Source organism: Psittacula echo, assembly GCF_963264785.1.
Source record: "Psittacula echo genome assembly, chromosome: 2".
In the NCBI taxonomy this organism is placed as follows: domain Eukaryota; kingdom Metazoa; phylum Chordata; class Aves; order Psittaciformes; family Psittacidae; genus Psittacula; species Psittacula echo.
In genome coordinates this window covers 49,753,286-49,774,659 of record NC_137737.1, presented here as the reverse complement: position 1 = coordinate 49,774,659, position 21,374 = coordinate 49,753,286, and the positions used below count along the sequence as shown (strand labels likewise).

General features: G+C 40.0%; 1 protein-coding gene across 1 annotated transcript in view; it reads right to left on the bottom strand.

Moving 5' to 3' along the window:
* Positions 1 to 246: 246 nt before the first annotated feature.
* The window catches only part of DIP2C (disco interacting protein 2 homolog C), a gene marked incomplete at both ends in the record, with an annotated part of 321,979 nt that continues 300,851 nt past the window's right edge, over positions 247 to 21,374 (bottom strand). The window contains 5 exons of the mRNA XM_080611663.1: positions 247 to 499; positions 4,921 to 5,044; positions 6,866 to 7,040; positions 8,211 to 8,285; positions 8,815 to 8,872. Of these exons, the coding sequence (XP_080467789.1) occupies positions 247 to 499; positions 4,921 to 5,044; positions 6,866 to 7,040; positions 8,211 to 8,285; positions 8,815 to 8,872 (685 nt within the window). The remainder of the gene's footprint in view (positions 500 to 4,920; positions 5,045 to 6,865; positions 7,041 to 8,210; positions 8,286 to 8,814; positions 8,873 to 21,374) is intronic.

Here is a 21,374-nt window from a genome sequence, read left to right as displayed (position 1 = left end):
AAAGGTTAAAATGGGCTTTTCCAACACACTGAAGGGCCTTACCCCAGAGTCCTTCTTGTCTAAAATTTAGTGGTAAAAGAAAACGTTTCACATTTGATTTCCTGCCAATCGTGACTGCTTTGAAAAGTCGCAATAGAAACAGTTCCATTCTGATGAGTGTCAGCATCTTATCTGCACACTTTTTAGTGGACACCAAAAAATTTTATACATCTATAGTAAAGTCCATGGAAGCTTTAAGGTACAAGACTACATGTTGTAGGCCACATAGATGGGATCTAGCTGGTCTGCCAAAAATCCATCTCGTAGGTGCATACGTTGTTTCTCTCCACGGGAGTTGATAGGAATTACACCAATGTCCACAACCACCACCACCCCTACAATCAGATAGTGTTCCTCCAGGACCACGTTGGTGACCAAAGGAACCAGGTCCAAAGCTTCTTGCTCTGATCCATCCAGCTCAACTACAACAACCAATAAATTTGTCCAGGTAAACACCGCGCTGAAACGAAAAAACAAATGGTATTAGTGGTGTTTTTCTTTTTAACCCATTTTATTTTTCACCCTTTTCATTCCACCTTGGTTACCTTTTGTTTCAGCTCCTACTGTATGCTCACCACAAAGTGAAGGTAGCAAGAGACAATATATGTCTGCAGGCAGGGGCAGAACAACTGCTCCGCTAGCTCTCTAATATTGCTGCAACACTAAGTATTAGGCTAAACTTCACAGAAACTCGAGTCTAATCCTTGCCTGTCATGTTGGGAGGTAGTAAGACAACACGCTGTTCCCTCTGAAGCCAGAGAACTGTCATAGCACTGCTGTGCTCATGGAGGCATGCATGAGTGATGTGTGCAGGGAGGTGTCTTCTTTGGGGTTTTTTGAAGAGCAGCCCAGAAGAGCAAAGGAGGTTAAAAGAGGAGGTACCAAAAGGAACAGCAGGAACACAGTCAAAGCTGAAAGACCTTTGGGATAAACTCTGCCTAGCAAAGGGGTGTGGAGGCCTGGGAACATTTATGTGGCATACTGCAGGCTGCACGGAGGTCCCCAGCTGGCTGGAGAGGGGGGCTTCCTCAGTACGTGCCTTCTGGACTGGGCTGGCTGCTGCCCAGGCAGGTCAGAACTCAGCACAGAAGAGCTGCGATTCTTCTGGACCACATGGTTTATGCAGAAATAAGCCGTGTCTCCATCTGTTTTATTTCAGCTGTGTTTTATTTCTGCTGGGTTTAAGGGGACAGCAGTTTTACATCCCTTATTAATAGGTGAGATGGTAAAGGGAACACTGTTCTCACCTGGGTCTCTCTTTACTAAAAACACCTCTGTAAGACTCCAAAATTTTGGTTAAGCCCTTGAGCTGAAGCAGGTAAATTCTGGTTTCTGCTACTGGGCATCTTTTCTGGTTAAGGAAAAATGCATTTATCTTTCCAAATACGGAGGCTGGGATGGTATGAAAGTTGGTGTATGCTTCCCTCCATCCACCTCCCCACTTACATATGTCTCCAAAGCCTCTGAGGTCTCACAGGTCAGCAGGACTGAGGCTCCACAAAGGGCAATCTCATTCTTCCTTGTACAAACGATGCTTATATCTTCTTCTAACTTATTCCATAGCATAAATAGTGATATTCTACACATGTAACTCATACATCAAGCCCTGTACTTTACCCTGCTTTACCTTATAAAATCAGGGGATAATTTCCCAGAACTGCCTTGAGTGTAAGCACCTGAAAGTTAGAATATATTATGTATATGAGTCAACTTCAAGAACAGCTGCTTACCCTAAGGTCAACACTTGATTGAGACAGAAGTGCACTGTTTCAGTCTACCAAGACAATTCTGAAAAACCTTGTACTTTGGTAACATATCTTACTTTGCCCAAAAGTTAGCTATGAAAATGTGCTCTATGTTGATGTTTAATAGAATGGATTTTGGGGGAAAAGTACCAAGTGTTAATAAAAAAGAAATAATTTTCAGATCCTGCCAAAGTACTATTTGATTGAATTCTTACGTGCTTATTGATCTGGAAAACTAATGGGCAGCCAAAAAGCAAAGCTCTGCAGGCTCCTTTTGACTCGGTACTGCTACAAAATGAGTTTTAATTTGGAATTATGTTTTCACAGGCATTCTAGAAAGTTTTGATTGATGTCGAACATTAACAAAGTGAACATTAACATTAACTAGTCTGCGCAGGTGACCATTTCCAGAGTGGTCCTAGAATTTTTATGGATTGCTGCATGCACATCTAAATTAGTATTATATATATTGTAACCAAAAAGCCTGGGGAGGCTTTATTAAAATATAAGCTAGCACTTGAAACCATGCCTTAAACCTACTGTTAGCTTGTTACATGGGAAAGCAATTAATGGCAAGATCCAGCAGCAGCTCCCTAAAACATGGTTTAAGAGAAGTTAGCTTTTCTGAGTTCAAAAGACTGGTTCCCAAAACCTTCATGAAGCTTCTATTAAGCCCTAGAGCCACTGACGTTCCTAAGAAGGTTTTGAATTAATGTAAAACTCATTTCATATGTCATGATAGTAACTCACTGGTGATCACTGCAAGTAAAAAGAAATACTGCCCTTTCTGTTCTCACCAGCTGAGATGAAGGTAAATTGGCCAGCATGTATCACACATAAACACATTAACTCTGCAGCCCAGATGAGTAAAAAAAACCCAAACCAAAAAACTAGGGACCCAGGCAGGCTGCACTTTCTCAAGAAATCATGGAGTCACACCCAATAGTTGCAACACAGCCAGTGCACTGAGATGGGAATGGTCCCTCCTACTGCTTCCATCCCACCAAATGCTTCAGGAAAAGCAAGAAAATTGCTTAAACACCTCCAGACAAAGAGGCTCATAATGGTTTTCTTCTCCAAACACCTTCTGTAGCTTTACCTATGTGTCGTTATGCAGAGAGAGAAAACCACTTCTTAGCAAATCCCGGGAAGCTACATTCTGCTCCTCTTTCAAGAGTTTGAAGTTCAAATGAGTTAACAATGTGCTTTAATTAAAACACATACACATACATTATTTCTAAAGGTACTCTGCTGTATTACAAACACTTTCAAAAATGCCTGGTATAGTTAATACCTCACAATAAAACCAGACGGTGCCACTCTTTTGCTTGTAATGTACAGAGACACAGGAGGTCCAGAGTTAGAGGCTGTTGATTTTGTGGTAAAATTTCTTAAGAGACAAGAACAATTTTAAATGGCCTTTTAGATGTGATCTTCAATGACAGAAGTTGCACAGCAGGATCACATGTTAGTCAACAAGCCACCGCTTTCCTCAGTACTGCTGAATGCTACAAAAAAAGCATGTGTTTCTTGAAGCTGAGGCTATTTTTACAATCTACAGACTGGACATACCTAGTACTTGGCATTTGTGATAGGTACTGATACAGTTAAATCCTTCATGGGCCATTGTAACCAAAGCAACAGCAGCCAACAAGAAGAACAGAGGCTCATGCCTCCATCAAAAGAAAGGCATATACAAAGTATATAGAAAAAGAAAAATGTAACTGGCTATTAAACACGGGAGAGTTCAAACTTAAACATGAGAGATTTATGTTAGATATAAGGTAGAAATTCTTTACTGTGAGAGCGGTGAGACACTGGAACAGGCTGCCCAAGGAAGCTGTAGATGCCCCATCTCTGGCAGGGTTCAAGGCCAGGCTGGACAGGGCTTTGGGCAACCTGGCCTAGTAAATGGTGTCCCATGAGCTCACGCTTTGAGGCCACACAAATCTCTGACAAACAGGTAGTGCTGAACACATCGATTTATGAATTTGTGGCCATCTTATAATAGAGCTGCCCTAAATAACTTGATCAGAAAACTTTCTATCCACTGCTGATAGAGATCTGACACATTTTCAAGGAAAATTTCACAGCATCCTTGAAGTGTCCACACGGGTCCATATGAGGACACAGAATCCACCACCCTGTGTAATGGCTAGCTGGAACAAGGCCATACCATCAGTGATGATGCTCTAGGGAGGAGGCAATGAGGCAAAACCTCAGTTACAGTCAGCAAAGCAATTAACTGCCTTAATTTTAACAGGTATTTAAGAAAATAGCAAGGTGTTTGGACTAAAGAAACCAGTTCGGCCGCTGTGCTTCATTCTTCATTATTCAGAAGTGCTCCAGGCCACACCCTTGCAGCCAGGATTGAAAAGAGAAATGGAGAGTCACGTCTTATACTTGCTAAATTGCTCTGGCTGTTGCGACAGGTTCATTTTAGTTGAAAGAAAAAGAGCTGAGCTGAAGTTATATCAAAACAAACCAACCACCTGACTCAGTCTTCTGATGCAAAAATAATGAAAAGCAATTTGTTCTTATGTCGGCCGCAGGAAATGATTACCTGCTGTGTGCATCTGATGATGTGATACATTGATTAAGACAACACCGTTACTAACTCATTGATTTACTGCTTCCATTTCCATTATGACCTTGATTTGATCACCACTTGATTGATTAATAACCAATTCAAAAGCAACAGTGTGTTCACTAATAAAGTTTATCAGTGTGTTCATTTATCTGAAATGATTGCTTGCTTACTCCTTTTAATAACAGCACTCCTAAAGCTTGAACTCGCACCGGCTTGCTTTTCCTGGTTAGAATATAAAACTCAGACTCCAAGAAATAGCTACTGACCTACCTGAGCTGTTTGGGTCTCTCAAACTGCAAGTCTAATCCTTCACGTGTACTTAAAACCACACACAAACCCCCAGAAATATCTTGAATGATCTTAGCAGGAAACAGTCCTTTCCCATTAAAACTGTTTGTGAAAAGTTTAATCCTTAGGACATATTTACAGCGGGGTTATAAATCCTGTGACCATCCTGAGAGGCCATTTCCTGGATCAATTGCAATATCCAAGAAAAAAACTCCTGACATTATAGATATAAGGGCCCTGGTGGTACATAATCCTTACCATTCTGTGATGCTCTTGTGTGCTCTAATTACAGAGGTTTCAATATCGATTGGATGGTATCTCATCCCTCGTAACTCCATGGCTTCATCTAATGCACCCACAACATAAAGTGCGTCATGGCGTTCTGGTTGCAAGGAAAAAAAAAATAATGATTCTATTCTCCAGCACATTAAACTATACAAATGCTCAAATTAATAAATAAGTAAAATAAGTATAACATTGATAAGTTATCCTGAAATTTCTGAAACCCCAAATGATTTCCAGACTAATGAGAATTTTCCATTACTGAACTGCAATGCAGAGCAGAAAGCGAAGAAAGGAAGAGAGAAACACTGTTCCCACTTGAAGAAGAGAAAGGTGGAAGTCTTTATCCAAAGACTGGCATGAATTCCTGTTTCTCTCCCAGGTGGATGAAGAACAGACTCATTCTGTTTTAAGGCACCCCAATTAGACAATAGGCTCCTTGTTTCTCTCTTTCTTTTGAAAGAGAAAGGATGGATTGAACCCTAACAGTATGGATGATATTCTTTCAGTAGCTTTGACATAGTCAGTATTGATGCTTAAGCTGTATTGCAAAAGTGTTTATCAATAAACTAGGAATATGGACTCTGATAGAGAACAGTTCATTCAGACAAATGGCAAGCTCTGGAGGATAATGCTTTTTGTACAAATTTTTGTTGACTAAAGAAATAAAAGAAGCTGAAATTACACTTAAAAATATATTAGGCTGATAATAAATGGCTGCATGTTATTCATAAAGAAATAATATTCACTAATAGACTTAAAAGCGGATAACTGGGTCTTTTTACATTAATTTAGATAGTTGCATGATGGTAATGTAATGGCAATATAACCGCTACCAGTAATAAAAGGCAGAGGACTTTTTGCACTGGAAGCTGAAGCTGTGAGAAGAACAGAGGCTTAGCATCTCTTTGCCCGGAGAAGACGTAAGCTATTTCAATGCTTAAGCTGCAATATCCTCAGAGAATCCTGACTTTTCTGAAGGCTGGGCTATCATTATCAAATGAAAAAAGCCTGTGCAACCAAAAGTAAATCTCTTCAGGAAGATGCTAACATAAGGACATGGACAGCAGTCGCAATCCACAGTGATTACTAAAAAGCTTTCAGATTTGATGAATTCACTCTTTGGCTGAGTAGCTGCTAATCTAATTGCATGGATACTGGGTCCTGGGATCACTCCCAGGGGTGCTCGCAGTGTTGCTAGAAACCACATTTTGCCAACAACCTCGACTGCCACCATGCATGGCACTGTGCTTTGCAAACATTACAGGAAAGTAACATATTCCCAAGCAGTTTTGTGTGCCTGGTGGTGCTGGTTTGCTTACATGTGTACACAAGATAAGGAATGTCATAAAAACAAGGAGACCCTGTACCTTCCCAACAGAAACCCAAAAACCCCGCAGCTTCTCCTGCAGGCTACTGTTCACATTACATTTCAGTAATTATTCCCACAGGTTTAAATACAAGGAAATTTGAGGAACGGACAGCTTCTGTAAATAAGTTTGTAACAGAGGAACTATCAAAGAAGGTGGCTGTCACAGGAGTGACAGGGCTCCGACTCACAACACAGCTTTTCCTGTCTGCACAAATGTGTTCCTGCGGGTAGGACTTCAAGAGCAAATGATGGCATTTTAAGCTGCATTTCATATTTTTAAAGCTAAAGCACTTGGCACATTAACAGTGCCAAAAAGCCAGTGGTAGAGGGGATTTATAGCACCTGAGGTACAGCAAAGGAAAAGCAACTGTTTCAGCAAGGAAATCTTGCCCTCTTTTTTAGTTTCTGATTACTTTAACTAAGGCTTTTTTGCAGTCCTACGGGTTTCGCAAATTGAACACATCGGGTAGAGCAGGCCAAGAGACACAGTGTCAGCCTCAAAATAATCCAGATCATATGCACAGACCTAGAGGATGAGAAAACTCTTACCTCCATTTGCATCTGTGAGTTCTGTTCTTCTCAGGAATCCCAGATAGCCAGTTCGAGCCCAAATAGTCTGTGTGTCTCCAAAACTGAGTCTTGAATTAAAATGATCTGATTGCAAAGATTCATCTCCATAGATGGTAAAATACCCACTGGCATTGTGAGTGCTGTGAACCCATATCTAAGTTCAAAGAAATGGTAGTGGTATTAATTAAAGCAGCTTTCCAGAATGAGGCATTATTGCGAATTCTAGATGCAAATATTTTTAGGCATAGTTAGATAATGCTACAATGCCTTTTAACTCTTGTTTCTGAACCTGTAACTGACCCAGTTTTAGGCACAGAGACCTCAATCTAACCTTGCTGAAGTCGGAGTGTAGAACTGTTCCTGGGGGAGAGGGATGCTGGACTCATGACTGCAGAGACTGGAGAGGGATGGAGAGGGATGCAGAGGGATGCTGGACTCATGACTGCAGGGACACCTGCCTTGCAGCCCTCTGGCCTCAGGTTAGCCAAACACCTGCACAGCCTCCTTGAATGGCTCTGCTAGCTTTGATGTCTGCTTGGTTACGGCAATTTTCAAAAGAGCCTACAGACCACAGGGCTCTTTCCACAGTCCCCTCCTCCTGGTTCAGTGTATTTACTCCAGCAGAAACTAAATCCTCTATGAACACCAGACACACAAGATTATTTTAATGGGTGAGGCCAGGGACCTTCACCTATGGAGCAGGATTCATTTCACCTAACTCAAGGCATCATGGAAATTTTTATAATTTCATGGTAATGAAATCTTACCGATGAATCTCCCAGATCATGGTTTTAATTATGACTAAGCAAATTCTTAATTTTGTTAATTCGATCTTTAATCGCTCATTGAAAATCACGCTTTTTTCTCTCTCTAGGAACATAAAATAAATTGGATAAACATACAGCCTTGCTCAACTCAGCTAATGAGAGTACTTGAGTGCGTTGAAGCACAATGATTATAAAGAGAATAGCACTAGAAACCCATCTAGCTGAAATTAGACTAATCAATAAACTTATTTTATCATGTAAGTTTTCATCGGAATTAGTGAAGCAACAAGTAGAAGATACAGTCAGAAATGCAGATTCATTTCAATTTTTTTAACAAACTTGAGCTATTATTAGCTTTTATCAAGTATGTTACTGACAATCTTAACGATACAAATATCACCCTACACACTTTATATACTGTAAAGACCTGTAGAATTCCCAATTTTCTTACCCAGGCATCTGGTAAGACATATTACAGGAAACCACTGGCATACAGGACGAGCTTTATCTCTGCAATTTAGTTCAGAGCATACATAGGTTAAGTTTTCATGACTCACCTCACCAAGATGGGAATCTCCTAAAGGTCCCTTTGTTTCTGGATTAGCAATAATTATACGCACTCCTGGGAGGATCTATTGATAGAAAATACGAGGCAGTAAGAAAGCACATAGTTACTTCTGCAGTCATATGCTGACTCTTCTTCTACGTCCATGTGCTGGTCCTGTGTACTCACCCAGTCCCCACAGTAATGCCACCTAGCAGGGATAGTCCCTTTACAAATGATCAGTAGCCTATGAGTACAGCATGTGTAATCGCTGATCAGTTCTCAGTGGAAGTAGATCTACATCCATAAAACAGCATTTACTAGTGGCACATTTGTTGGCTGTTTCAAGAGTGAGATGCAGAGGATGAAATACCTTCTTTTAGCATAAAAGAAAGAAATGCTTTTTGCATACAAGAGGGAGGTACAGCTTCTGAGAGAGCAGTAATGCATCAATTACCACCATCATTCTGTAACCCCAACAGTGAGGAGAAGTCTTCAATCTGCACAGCTGATAAAGCCTTTCTCAACACATCCATGTAAAAAAGGATGAAAACCAGGGAAACTTACTGAAAATATTTATCATAAAAGGTACATTTAAATCTTCTTTTGGTACTTACTTTTCCTGACTCCATGAGGGGCAAACTATGTGGAGATCCTCTTTCGACTAAGCGAACTCTGTAAAATACATGTAAAGATAATAAGCAGAATACATGGTTGTGTTTATTTGCTTTTCATTAACATTTATTTCTAAAAGGAATGGTTAATGATTGCAGAGATTAATGTTATTTTTGGAACAGATGAAGCTTATATCCTGTAGAACATAATAGAGCCCAATATTTAATCTTCATCAAGACTTACAGCTGGGAAAATAATGAAAAAAAGATGTGTGTGAACATTTCCTTAAATATTAAATTCTTGAAACGTAGTTGGTGCCTTTTGTTTGTTTTTGATAGACTTTTGTAAATGGAATTCCATGCACAAATTTACTCACAACAAGAGGGATCTAAAATATTAATTTCCCACAGGAACATCACAAATGCCGGGGCACAGACACAAAAAAGCATGTGAGCTGAGTGAGCAACCACATTCCACGAGTAGCTAGCAGATAAAATCAAAATCATATCGAAAATAACTCATAACCTGGCCTTTGCATTTGCCATCGTTTAATTATTTCCAATGGACAGTGTTTGATAAATATCTTAATATTAAAAAATAATTTAATGAAAAATGTTATTACCGCTGAGGTCAAACCCTTTCTCTGAGTGTGGCTGTCTAGTCTCTTCCTTTCTTAGATAACCTATTTTCCCACTAAAGGCACAGAAATGGCAGCTCTCCTTCAGTGGTATGATGGTCTGGAAGGAAATCCCTCATTTAACCTTGGAAAAGTACTCAGCAGATTAGAATGAGAGACACTTTGAAGACCTAAAATAGCTGATGATCTCAGCCAGTAATTGCTGAAGAAAATTTGCTAACATCTAGGCATTCCTGCATCCTGAATGAGATAACTTGAAAGTCCTAACAGCCCATGAAAACCTTAAACTTCCCACTCCCCAACAGTTTTCATAATCCACTTAACCAAGCTAAATCTGGACTTCTGGCAAAAGAGCTGTTCTTACCTCTTTCCTCCCCTCAGCTCTGGTTAGAAAAAAACCTCATTACAAGTTGCCTAAAAACCAACCCTGTAAAAGGTAAAGGTAAAACACTGGAAGAGAGGAAGACATAGCTAGGAGTAGATGGGTGGAGAACTGGATCTGGTTAAACTGATCATAAACTGCACTCTGTTGGAAGCAGTCACAACAGATCTTTTTGGGACTGTTTTGAAGTCTTTTTATAGACGGAGTACCGCAGTGCTCCATTTGGGAGAGGAGGGATGAGACACAGAGACCTCAGCCAGAGGTCCTTTGGAGAAGAACAAAGCTAAGGCAAGTTCAGCCTCTAAATGTAAAGAAGATGGAAAAAGGTAGTGCTTTTTTTATTATTTTTTTTTTTACAATTTCTTTGCTCCAAAAGTCTTCTATAAAAGCTGGCACTGTCGAGGTCAAGGCAGGAAAAGAGAATAGCATTTTATCTGTGGTTCTGGGAAGTCTCTCAACGCTCACGAACGGGGCAGGGCTAAGCCCTGAGGCACTGCACATCACTTCCTTGCACTAACAGAAAGAGATACAACCCAAATAACCCAGCAATTTCAGACTGCTTTTCCAAGAGAGGGACAGGATGTAAAGTGCCCCAGAAGGGGCACTGCCTGGTGCAGTCACCTTTAGGCAGCTGCAGCCTGACCTGCTCTTCTGCAAGGTACATAACAGGAACCACCTTCCAACGTTTGTTCAACTGCCACAAAACTCCCAAGACAGAGCCTGAAGCACTTATTACCACTTGCGTGTGCTACCTTTGATGCTATACTGTCCTTGTTTTACACTGTACTGCCCTCTTAAACCTGTTGTCTTACAGGGGTGCACATGTGCTCATGTTTTCTACATTTTCTGTTGAGCCTCCCACCACCTGTAGGGCTACCACTGGATTCATGGCAAAAGCAGTGAAGGTACAACGTCCACCTGTTCAACTAGGGACACAGATACAGGGCAGCAGAACGCCAGGCCACAGGAGCCTTACTGTAAGATGTATATGCAAGACTAAATTAATGCTAGTCTATAAGGGGTATGTCTACATAAGCCACACTTCATTGCTGTTCAAATGGCAAGACAAATCATAGGTATTTAGGAGTATGCATCAAAGGCTTTACAAATGACGGCATATGGAAAATATGGCAAAAAGCAGTTGTTAATAATGCCAGTATTCTGCTTTTTAATGTAAATTTTTGTTCTGTAAAATGCATGTTAGTGCAGAACTAGAAAATGCTTTTAAGCTCTTCCAAACAACTGAAATCTTCAATCTTTAGATAACTGCTTGCAGACAGGTAGCTGAATCATCATTCTAACCACTTTGTATCTCCTTTAACAGACAGAGTGATCTTACTATTTACCAACATTTGTCAAATAGAGAAAATCTTTAGAAAGAGACAACTGGGAAAACTTGGGCCATAAGCATTGCTAAGAGTGATGGTGTAACAAAGGTCAAGAAGTGCTTTATTTGAATTTAAAATTGGTTTAAAAAGAATTCAGTCTGGATATCAGAGGTAAAAAAACCTCTGGGGCAGGAGAAGTGTATGTCAGAGCTGTCCAGCTGCCCAGAGATACTGCTGGCCTTTGCTCAATTTCTCAGTGAAGTGCTGCTGAACTCCAGGCCTAGCAGAAACCACATATAATAAAGCTATACATTCAATAGTCAATGAGGAGACTACTGGAAATGAATCAACATTCATAAATCTGAAAATCTCTTTCCTCATTGCTTTCAGCAACTGTGCTTCCCACCTTGTTCTTATTATCACTACCATATTCTTCTAGTTCCCTTCTCTATTTCCTTTAACCTTGCCTGATTTTTTAGCACATGATGATCCATGAGGCACAATTTCTCAGTTTCCAACTGTGTTAAACCTCTCCCACTCTGTGCTTTCTGCCTCACATTCCTCCACTTATCATGGCAGTGCACTAAACATAGAAACAGCATTTCCATGGAGGTTTTCTGCGAGGGTGCTGTTAGCGCTCAGGAACTTAGGCTCCGTTTTAGAAAGTTTCTGCTAAGCTCACAATCCATTTGGGAACATGCTGTTAAACCTCTCAACAGCGCTGAAATAATAAAAGATATTGTGCCACAAAGAGATTTACAAAAAGTGAAGTAAAACATTACATTCTGCTGTTTCTGACTCCTATGTGCACGGTTAATTTTAAGTGCGTAATAGTCTTATTAACTCTGCTGGGACTAGTACTGTGAATAAATTATGGACATTAGGTAATAATTTTTAAAATGAGTTTTACTGTGCCTCAGAATAAAATAAATTCAATTGTTCCCACTCTTTCCCAAGAGATTTCCATTCTTCCACTGACAAACACAGACATGATTGAAAACTTCTTTGCTTCCCTCTCAAGTGAGCAGAATCACTATCAAGGCTGGTTTGGCAGGAAAGGCAAAAAGACAGAGCACAGGGCCTTTCCGACCCTTTGAGAATAAAGCTTTCTTAGGACAATGTTGGTAAACCTTCTCCACATTCCCAAATAACCCTAACGTGCTCCCAGACAGCAGAGGTCTAGAAAGGACAAGTCCTGTTTCTCTGCAGTGCTCCAGCCATTTTTTGTTGGGAGTGAAAAGAGTGTCATGCAAAGTGAGCACAGAGCCTTCCTGCTGCTTTCTGCTGCCTTTGAGTCTTGCTGGGAAGGGCAGAGGAGATCATGGCAGTAGAGCCAGCCTGGGCAAAGAGCCTGAAAATCAAGTGGATAGGAGAAAAATGCTGCCCTGGGGCGAAAAAACCACCTTCTGCTGGTTTGCAGCCAAGCTTAGAGGGAAAACAGAAACGAGTGACCCAACGTAGAGCAGACACAGAGCTTCTCTCCCACCAAAAAGTCTCACTGAAGGGAAGAGGCAGAGGTTTAAGAATCGTGACACTGTTACAAAGCTATAAGCAATGGCAACACACAATGAATCTGTAGCCTTATATAGTATAATACAGGATAGTGTAACTTTTAATTTTCTTTTTCACTTGTTCCTAAGAATTAAGTCTTTCTTTCTTAAGAAATCTCTAACAGGAGCTGTAAGTTGAGAAAGCTGCCTATGTTTCAAAGTCTGGCTACTGGGATTTAATAAGGAATGCAGCTACAACACCAGCATATGCTAAACTTCTTTCCTTGTTACAATTTAATACATTGGGCCGATTTCATCTCCTTTAAATTGAACACTAGAGAAAAGTAGGATTGAAATCTGACTTCAGAATAAAAACTGGCAAGGTATAACTAACTCGGCACTGCAATCACTGTGCAGCAAAGGAGATACTGAAATATACTAACAATGTCTTTCTGACCAACTATCTTACATGAAACTGCAAATTTTGTTTATGATCCTTTTCAGATCTGGTCCATTTGGTAATGAAACTTCTCCAAAATACATTCCACAGCTTGTCAGTATTTCACACTAATCAGAGAGTGTGTCAGCAGAGCTATTAACTATTGCTTTGGGAATCTGCAGGGGCCGGAGCGTGTGGAGTGGTACTAACCAACGTTACGATGCCAAAACTGGGCAAACCTTCAAAGCCGGCTGTGCTGTTGCTTTGAGAAAGACTGTGGATTCTGTGATTCTAATAGAGATGGAAAGAAGCTATGAGGTCATCCAAGTCTTGCTCCCTGCCAAAGAAAGACTGTTCCCTGCAGTGCACTTTCAAGTGCTTTGTCTACTCCAGCTATAGTATTTCAAATGATGGGGCTTCTTCCACTTCCCTTCGGAGTTTATTTCTCAGCTGAATGTATTTCATATTCAGGAACCTTTTTGCTCTGCAAAACTTGGCACAAACCATTCTTAGCTTCCTCTTGTTATTTCTAACTAGCTCTCCATGTCCAATTCAAAGGAATTTTTCCCACTGTCTCCTTTCATTTTAAATATTACTCAGCTAAAATGTTTGCCTTTTACCCTAACACTTGCCCAAACCCACATATTGGAACATTTTTCTTTCCTTTATAGCCATGCTCACAAGCTGAGCCATGGCAACTGCCCTCCTCCTTGCCAGAGTGACAGCATCTGCTGCTGCGATCCAGGCTTGGGCAGCAGTGAAGCACTGCACCTTCCATCATCTCAAACTCTTATTTCCCTTTCCACCCTGCCAACCCTTCCTCCCATCTTGAGCGGTCTGTTCTCACACCATGCCACTTTGCCAGCCTGGAAGTCCAGCTTTGGTTTGTTTTTTTTTTTTAATACTAGCTATTTGCATACTGATCTCAGTATCTGTTTTGGGATGCTGCCACTCTTGCAAACCTTCAGGGACAAAACTAGAGGGAATCAGATAGGATGTGATACACATATAGCCTAATAAGTATCAAAAATTCATTGTATATAAGTCCCCTCCTTGTCTATAGCCTTTCTGTGTCAGAAAGAAACAGCCTATGGTCTTTTTGGTTTCTTAAGTTTTCCTGCTGATTGCCATTTTACATTAGAAGCTGAGCTTTGGGGGAAAAGTGGATATTTTCTTATCCCACAAAAAATTGATGTTCGAAAATTTTTGTATATTAAACTGTAATTGAAACATGAAAAAGCTAGTGAAATATGGAAAGAAGGTGTAAATGGAATCTGAAAAAAATAATGTTGCAGGTCAGAAAAAGAGGTTATTGATGTCTCGTGTTTCAGGTTTGTTTTGAAATCTCAGATACATAACTGTCTAAAATGAAAACGCTTTAACCACCTTCATGACCAAAAGTTCAAAAGTTAAAGTAGGGTATTTCGACCACTTTGAGACTTCCACCTTAATTTTCCTTAAGCTGGAAAAGACCTGTCAAAACTGACTCTTTGGATTTCAAGAGAGCAGTCTTCTTCTGGTGAAAAAAGACAACCACCTAAACCATTAGAAATTTTAACCAAAACCTAATTGTAAAGCATATAACGACAGAGATCACATACGCTTTTGTGTAGCTATATCCACAGCACAGTGATTTCACAGTTGTGACTCAAATGGCATTGCCACCATCAACACCTTTCATTTAGTTATCGCTGTCTGACATTAAGAAGGTGCCTGGTGGTGGGAAAGAGCTAATGCAGCCTGTTCTGATTTTCTACAGGTAGGGGAAAGATGGGCACTGCAGGTAATGGTGGGATCCTGCACTCTGCCACTCAAGACTTCCAGTGCATCTTCTCTTTATTCAAATAGTAAAATATTTTTACATGAACTATTCCAGAACTAACAAGTTAAGGAGATCATTTTAACCGAAATGGAAATATGGATCAAAGAATACAAGCTCTGCCTTACAAAATCATACACCCCGTTCAAATAACCAGATCTGAAAAGCAGGAAAATTGCATAGCTGAACACACAGTCTGAAGGGAAAATCTAGATAATGAAGAAGGTTTCCCTGCATCACTCTGGTGTCCTCAGAGCAGTTTTTCTCCCATCACATGACAAATTCAGATAATGGATAAATGCAAGAGAGAACGAAAAAAGAGACTCCTGGACTGAGGTGAACTTTAGCCAACAAAATGAACAACCATTAAATCTTCTATATGTCTAGGACACATTTTAATCCTGTTAATTCAATAATCAACAAGTTCAGTTAAAGAATTAGCACTAAATCACTTCCTTTAATATAAAGACTTTTTCTCACTATAAACCTAAATTACACTTCATGTCCCAAATTCCCTGAGGTCAAAAGCAAAGAACTTCCAGTCCTTCAGACGGCTGAACAAAGAAGTAGAAAAGGTAACAAAAGGATGTAAGAGAGCTCCAAAGAGATCAAAATGAGAGAGGAACTCTTGTTCAGAAAGGGAATATTCAAAGCTTCAGAGACTAAAAGAGTAACATCAATTTTATCACATAAGACTCTGGTAATACGCAAAAGACCTAAGCCATGTTTATGTCTGCTTTCAACCTTGAAGTACTTCAAAATGCTCAACTTTCACTCGTGAAATGCTCAACTTTCACTTGTGAACTACATTAAATGTGTTTAAATTAACTTTGCAGACTTCCAAAGCACAGTACACAGCTATTTCAAGTGAAAGCAATGGACTGGGAGACTCTGGAGAATTTGGTCTCCCTCCTGTCCGTACCTCCCACCTACGGTGTCCCATCAGGCAGAGCATCACCTTTCTGTGTGCCTTTTTTTATTGCATATTTGCAAAACCAGGCATAATGCTGCACTCAGCTGTTATCTTTTTATGTAGATCACAAACCTCTCAGGACACAGTGTTTATCACTAATTGTTTTTACAGCACTTTTCATAATCACAATTGTGATCCGATGATTCTGTTTAATACAATGTGCTTTTCTCTTTATCTTCCCAGTTCTAATTGAGAAAAAGAGACTCCACACATGGGGAAAACTTTCATTACAACAAACTTGGGATCTGAGAACATCCTCATCTAATTGTATTAGCTTATCTGTTGTTAACAAATGATGGAAATAATTTTAGCTTCCCCGATGTAATATTCATATTCTACATTCACACAATGTAATTGAAGGTGGAATTTCTGAAATCGATTCTCTTTCACCTGCCCCCTTATCTTGCTACAACCTTCCACATTCACACCACCAGCTGACTCACCCTGCATTTTTGGGGAGAATTTGCAGAAAGTTCCCTCTCCTTAACAACCGCCAAGGATGTTTCACGTGCATGGAAAACTTCAATACACAGAGCTATTTTTTCAGCTGAATTAGAGCTGCAGATTACCACTCTGAAGAAAAGGTCAGTGGTGCCACAAGCAGCACCTTGTACACCTGAAGGCACTGTGTCCTTAGCACAGGAGACTTATTGCAAAGCCTGGCTGAGCTTCACAAGTCTCTTCGCATAACTTCATCTTCTGCAAACAGGCACATTCAGTATATGCAATATCAAGAAGGATATGTGAAGCTTGAAGCAATGTATTAAGAATTGTTGAAGAGAGCCATTCAAGAGGATATTACATCTCTAACCAAGTTAGTGATGGATCCTTATATAAATATAGGATGCTTTTACTGCTTTTCACAGCTATCCTTCCCAATCCTAACCATTCAGTATTCCTACAGCCAGAGACTCCACTGACAATAAGAGCCAAACAAGAGCCTGAGGCTAGCAAAGCTGGAGTGGGTCCCAGAGGTGACAGCCCATTTTGCAGGAGTAACCACCAGCACAGCATCCTCCACTGTATTATTTCTCACAAAGAACTGTCAGCATGTGGGACAACAAAGGCCCTGTCCTCCAGTAAAGGTTGGCAAGAGAATAGGGGAAAGAAAAGAGGGATGGAAAACACTTAGGAAGTGTTCTAGCATACCTCTCCTAGCATACCTCAGTCTGTGGCTGGGTCTGCAGAAGCTACAAAGGCTCACTCCAAAATTCCTATGAACATCCAATTTTTAGATTGGATATTAAGAAGAATTTCTTCACAGAGAGGATAGTCAGGCATTGGAACAGGCTTCTCAGGGAAGTGGTGGAACCACCATTCCAGGAAGTGTTATGAAACCATGTAGATGAGGCCCTCAGTGACATGGCTTAGTGGTGGTCTTGGCAGTCCTGGGGTAATGGTTGGATTTGATGATCTTTAAGGTCTTTTCCAACCTAGCTGATTCTATGAATTCAGTATTTTCCTTTCCAAAGGACGTCTCTTGTGAAATGCACTCTATGATAGCACTATGGGAAAGCAGCACTTTTTCCTCCACTACTGAATCAGTAAACGTACTCAATGCTGATCACTCTTGGCATTTTCAAAGAATCTCTGTTCAGTTCTCCCTTAGTAGTATATACCAAAATGAAAGAAGCAAAGCAAATTACGCCTCAGAATACAACATCTGTAAAAATCAAATACATAATGCATTTTATCTGTGAAGACCATGGACAGAGAGAAAGTAAAAAGTATTGCTTGTAGGGAAAAAAAGAAACATTTTCAATAAATCTTCCTCTGAAATGTGAGTGGACAGCTTGCTTTAGCAATTCTCATCTCCTGTAAGGAGTATGACTGAAAAAGAGGGACCTGTAACACCAAAGAAGCTCAGTATACTCCAAAATGGGGAATCCCTTTCTTTTTAACAGCATAAGACATTCTTCAGGAATAAAAATGTTGGTGTAAAAGCTGGAATATTATTGTGAAATTCAAAACCGGTTTGTAAAAACAAACAAAAGTGGAACCATTTTCCATCTAGTTCTCTTACCCAGGTTTGAAAAACCTCATGCAAATGGCACTTGCAAACATTGACTGCAGTTGTACACAAATGTACAACCGCAGTACACCTACTTTCCTGGAAAGCTACGGCTTTTTGTTTCTCTTTGTCTTTGTCTTACTTGGTATGCAAGAGAGTATTCTCTTTGTGCTCAGCCCTCCAGGGAAATATAACTGAAATTTCTTGATTTGTAGCTAAAGTATGCTAAACCACCACATCCTCTTTCAAAACCACATTTAAAGCTAACTCTTATTGTCCTGTTCTACTAAAATCATAATATCCTGATCCCCTGAAGATTACTTTATCAAAGAAGAAACAGACTTGTTTCAAGAGAGGAAATACTTCAGGAGCTAGCAATCTTGCTTTAGAAAGCACAGAAATTGCTTTGTAGAGCTCCCATCCCCCTAGTTTAGTCTTACAGCTCAGACTTATTAGGACAAGAGGGGGTGACTTTCCATCAAAAGTTACTGGATGTTTGTCCCTTTCTCCTGCCCTTGCCTTATGACTGGAAATATGAAGCATCTTGCAAAGCTGCAAAGTACATTTACAAATTTTGTTATAACACTGGATCCTCACACTTAAGCAGTATGTCTGCTGCCCTTCAGTTTCCCAGGTTATCAGCTTTATTCCTAATACAGCGCACAGAGGTTGAGTAAGTCTCCTGATTTGTCCCCTGACGCAAGAAGGAACAGCAAGAGAGAACCCTTCCTCCATTCCAGCCAGGCTTGGACTTCTCCTCTAAGTCAGAATTGGAAGAATTAACATGATGCTTATCAGCCCAAATTAACTTTTCTCTCTAGGAGATTTGTTTCCCATAGATCAGAAACAGTATCAAGGGGATTTTTACAACAGCAGTGTTTGCATGGCAGAAACAAAACGTGATGCCACTAAAAGGCCAAGCCTGCATCCTCTCCTGAGAAAAAAAAAAGAAAAGAAAAACGAGGAGGGTTTTGCCAGTGCCATGACAGTCAGCTTAAATTCACTAATGAGATTCTGTCAGTTAATAGGCAAATGCCTAAAAGCCAAACGTCTCTACAAAGACTCCTCAAAATCAAACTGTATCTTTACTCAACTTACTTAAAACTTTGAGGAACCTAGGTTTTATTTTACAGACCTCAACCCCTTCTCCTCTCAACTGAGTTACCTTTTCTACTGGCTTCACAGAGGTGAAATTTTTCCATGAAAAGATCTCTTTCTGTGACATCAGAAAAAAGCCCGAACAGCTAAAGCAACAGACAGTCTTAAAATAAAAGCATGGGTGATCATAGATGTGATGTGTGAAACTTGGACTTGGAGCTACCCATATGAGATCCTCAAAGCCTGGGATGACTGGAGTGGCACTGCTGGAGGTATTACTTGACCAACCTGCAAATAAGCTTACTGCATATAAAGCACTGGTGGCTTTCTCAGGCCAGTGACTTGTGAGGTCTATGTTTTGAACAGTTTACCAGGTATATAGCACTTCAAACCTCAAAATACTCTACGCACTTTACCTACTGAATCTAATTGCAAGGCAAAAGGTGGCTGGGTGTCAGATGGGGCAATAATAGATTTTAATTACCCCTTTGGACCCCACACATGGGGAGTAATTGAAAACTGGGGTCTTCTTTAACCTGCAACTGGGCTCTGTATTCTGTAACCTATTACAAGAGCTGGAAAAAACACTGCTTCCCAGCGCATCAGGGAGTCCTGTTCAAAACTTCTCTTTTGCTACCATTGGCAAATGGCTTTCAAGTATGATTAATCAATTAAAGTTTCACGAAAGGTAACTATTTTACTGTCACTTGCCATTAGTGTGTCTCCTTCTGACATATGTCTTGCACCCCCTCCCCCAGTCTCTTTTCTCTACTATGTGACTACAAAATGGTTATCTTTCATGCTGTGATTGTGCTATGGAGCACTGCTGTGGCTATAGCTTAGGGAATAATTTAGCTAAATAGTTCTTCTGGCTGGTAACCCTATAATAAGAGTATTTTTCAAGCTAGATGGAGTAGAAGTATTTGAGAATTAGCAAAAAAGCTCCTGTGGCTTTGTTGCTTGGTATTACCCAAAACAATGTATACACAACATGAATGTTTCAGTAAAATATGGAGGAGAAGGATAAACAATTGACAGCCAGAATAAAAGGCTACTTTTTTTTTCCTGCATGATGTCTGAAATGCTGGAATACATTAAAATGAAGCTAAAGCCTTAACTGATTTTTTCTGATAGCAACCTGCATTTGAGACTGGGCTCAGCATATAAGAAATCCATAAAAATAAATCCTAAGTAACTGTTTTCACATATCTTTGAAAAGCTGCAAGTGTTCCCTTGCTTTCCTGGGGAATGAGATTCAGAATTTCCATTCTCTGAAATCACCTCTGTCAAGGAGACAATGTCTGAGCAACCCTGATGGAAGTTCAGAGATCTCTGAATACCCCCAAACTCCCTCCAAAAAATTAGATTTAGCACAACATGCAAACGACTTTCTAAGAAATCAAGTCCGCTGATGACGTAAGTATGTTCAAAGGTCACCTGTTTTTAAGAGATACGCTAATTTGCTGCACTCCAAGATGTCAGTGACCACATATAAAGGGAAGACACCTATCTGTACCCGACGGAGTGTAACCAGATTAAAATAATAGTTCTAATGATGGAGTGGGAATATTTCGATGAGGTACTATGGGTACAAGCCACAAATTGAATGATAACCAGACTATCAAATCAGTCACTTGAACCTACATAGGTTCTAATGGTGCTTCTAATCTATTTGGTCATATCCCACATCTGGATTTGGCTCCCTTTTTGCTGCCAGCTGCCTCACAATGTCTGTGACCAAGAAACCATCCAAACAGCTCATCATTACGTGCAGCTCAAAAGGAAATTTATTAAGCTGCAAAAGGGTTTAGTAAACTAAATTCTCCATTTTTCTATCCCTGCTAAAAAAAGATAAAATACAGACTTAACTAGATGAAATTGAATAATTTAAATGATTGTTTAATGCATCTATTATTTCACCAAAGAGAATACTGGAATTTAAAGACAGGATCAGAAGGATATGAGGGGTAAGGATACCTGCATATATAAAACTAGAGATGGCATTAAACAAAATTGAGAGTGGCTCAAAAGTTTTCATTCTTGCCCAGTTTGGCACAAAATATGCATGTAGCTCAATAATCAGATTAAATAAAATTTGTAGTCAAAATAAGAGGAAAATGTCTGTTGCAAATGCATGCAAAATGCTATAAAAAGCTTCATCAATACATATGTGACTTGATTAGCATCTCTCTCCCTTAGAAGTCGAAGTCTCTACCCCATCACAGCTTGTAAGTTGTCACTACCTGCTACTGAACAAGATGACTTGACATTTTTACTGGCTTTTGAGGGTAGACATAGACTGCAATGGATTTGTTTCCTTTTAATTTGTCTTTTTAAAATAAACTCTGGATAAGGTTCTGATATAGAAGACAACATTAGGATACA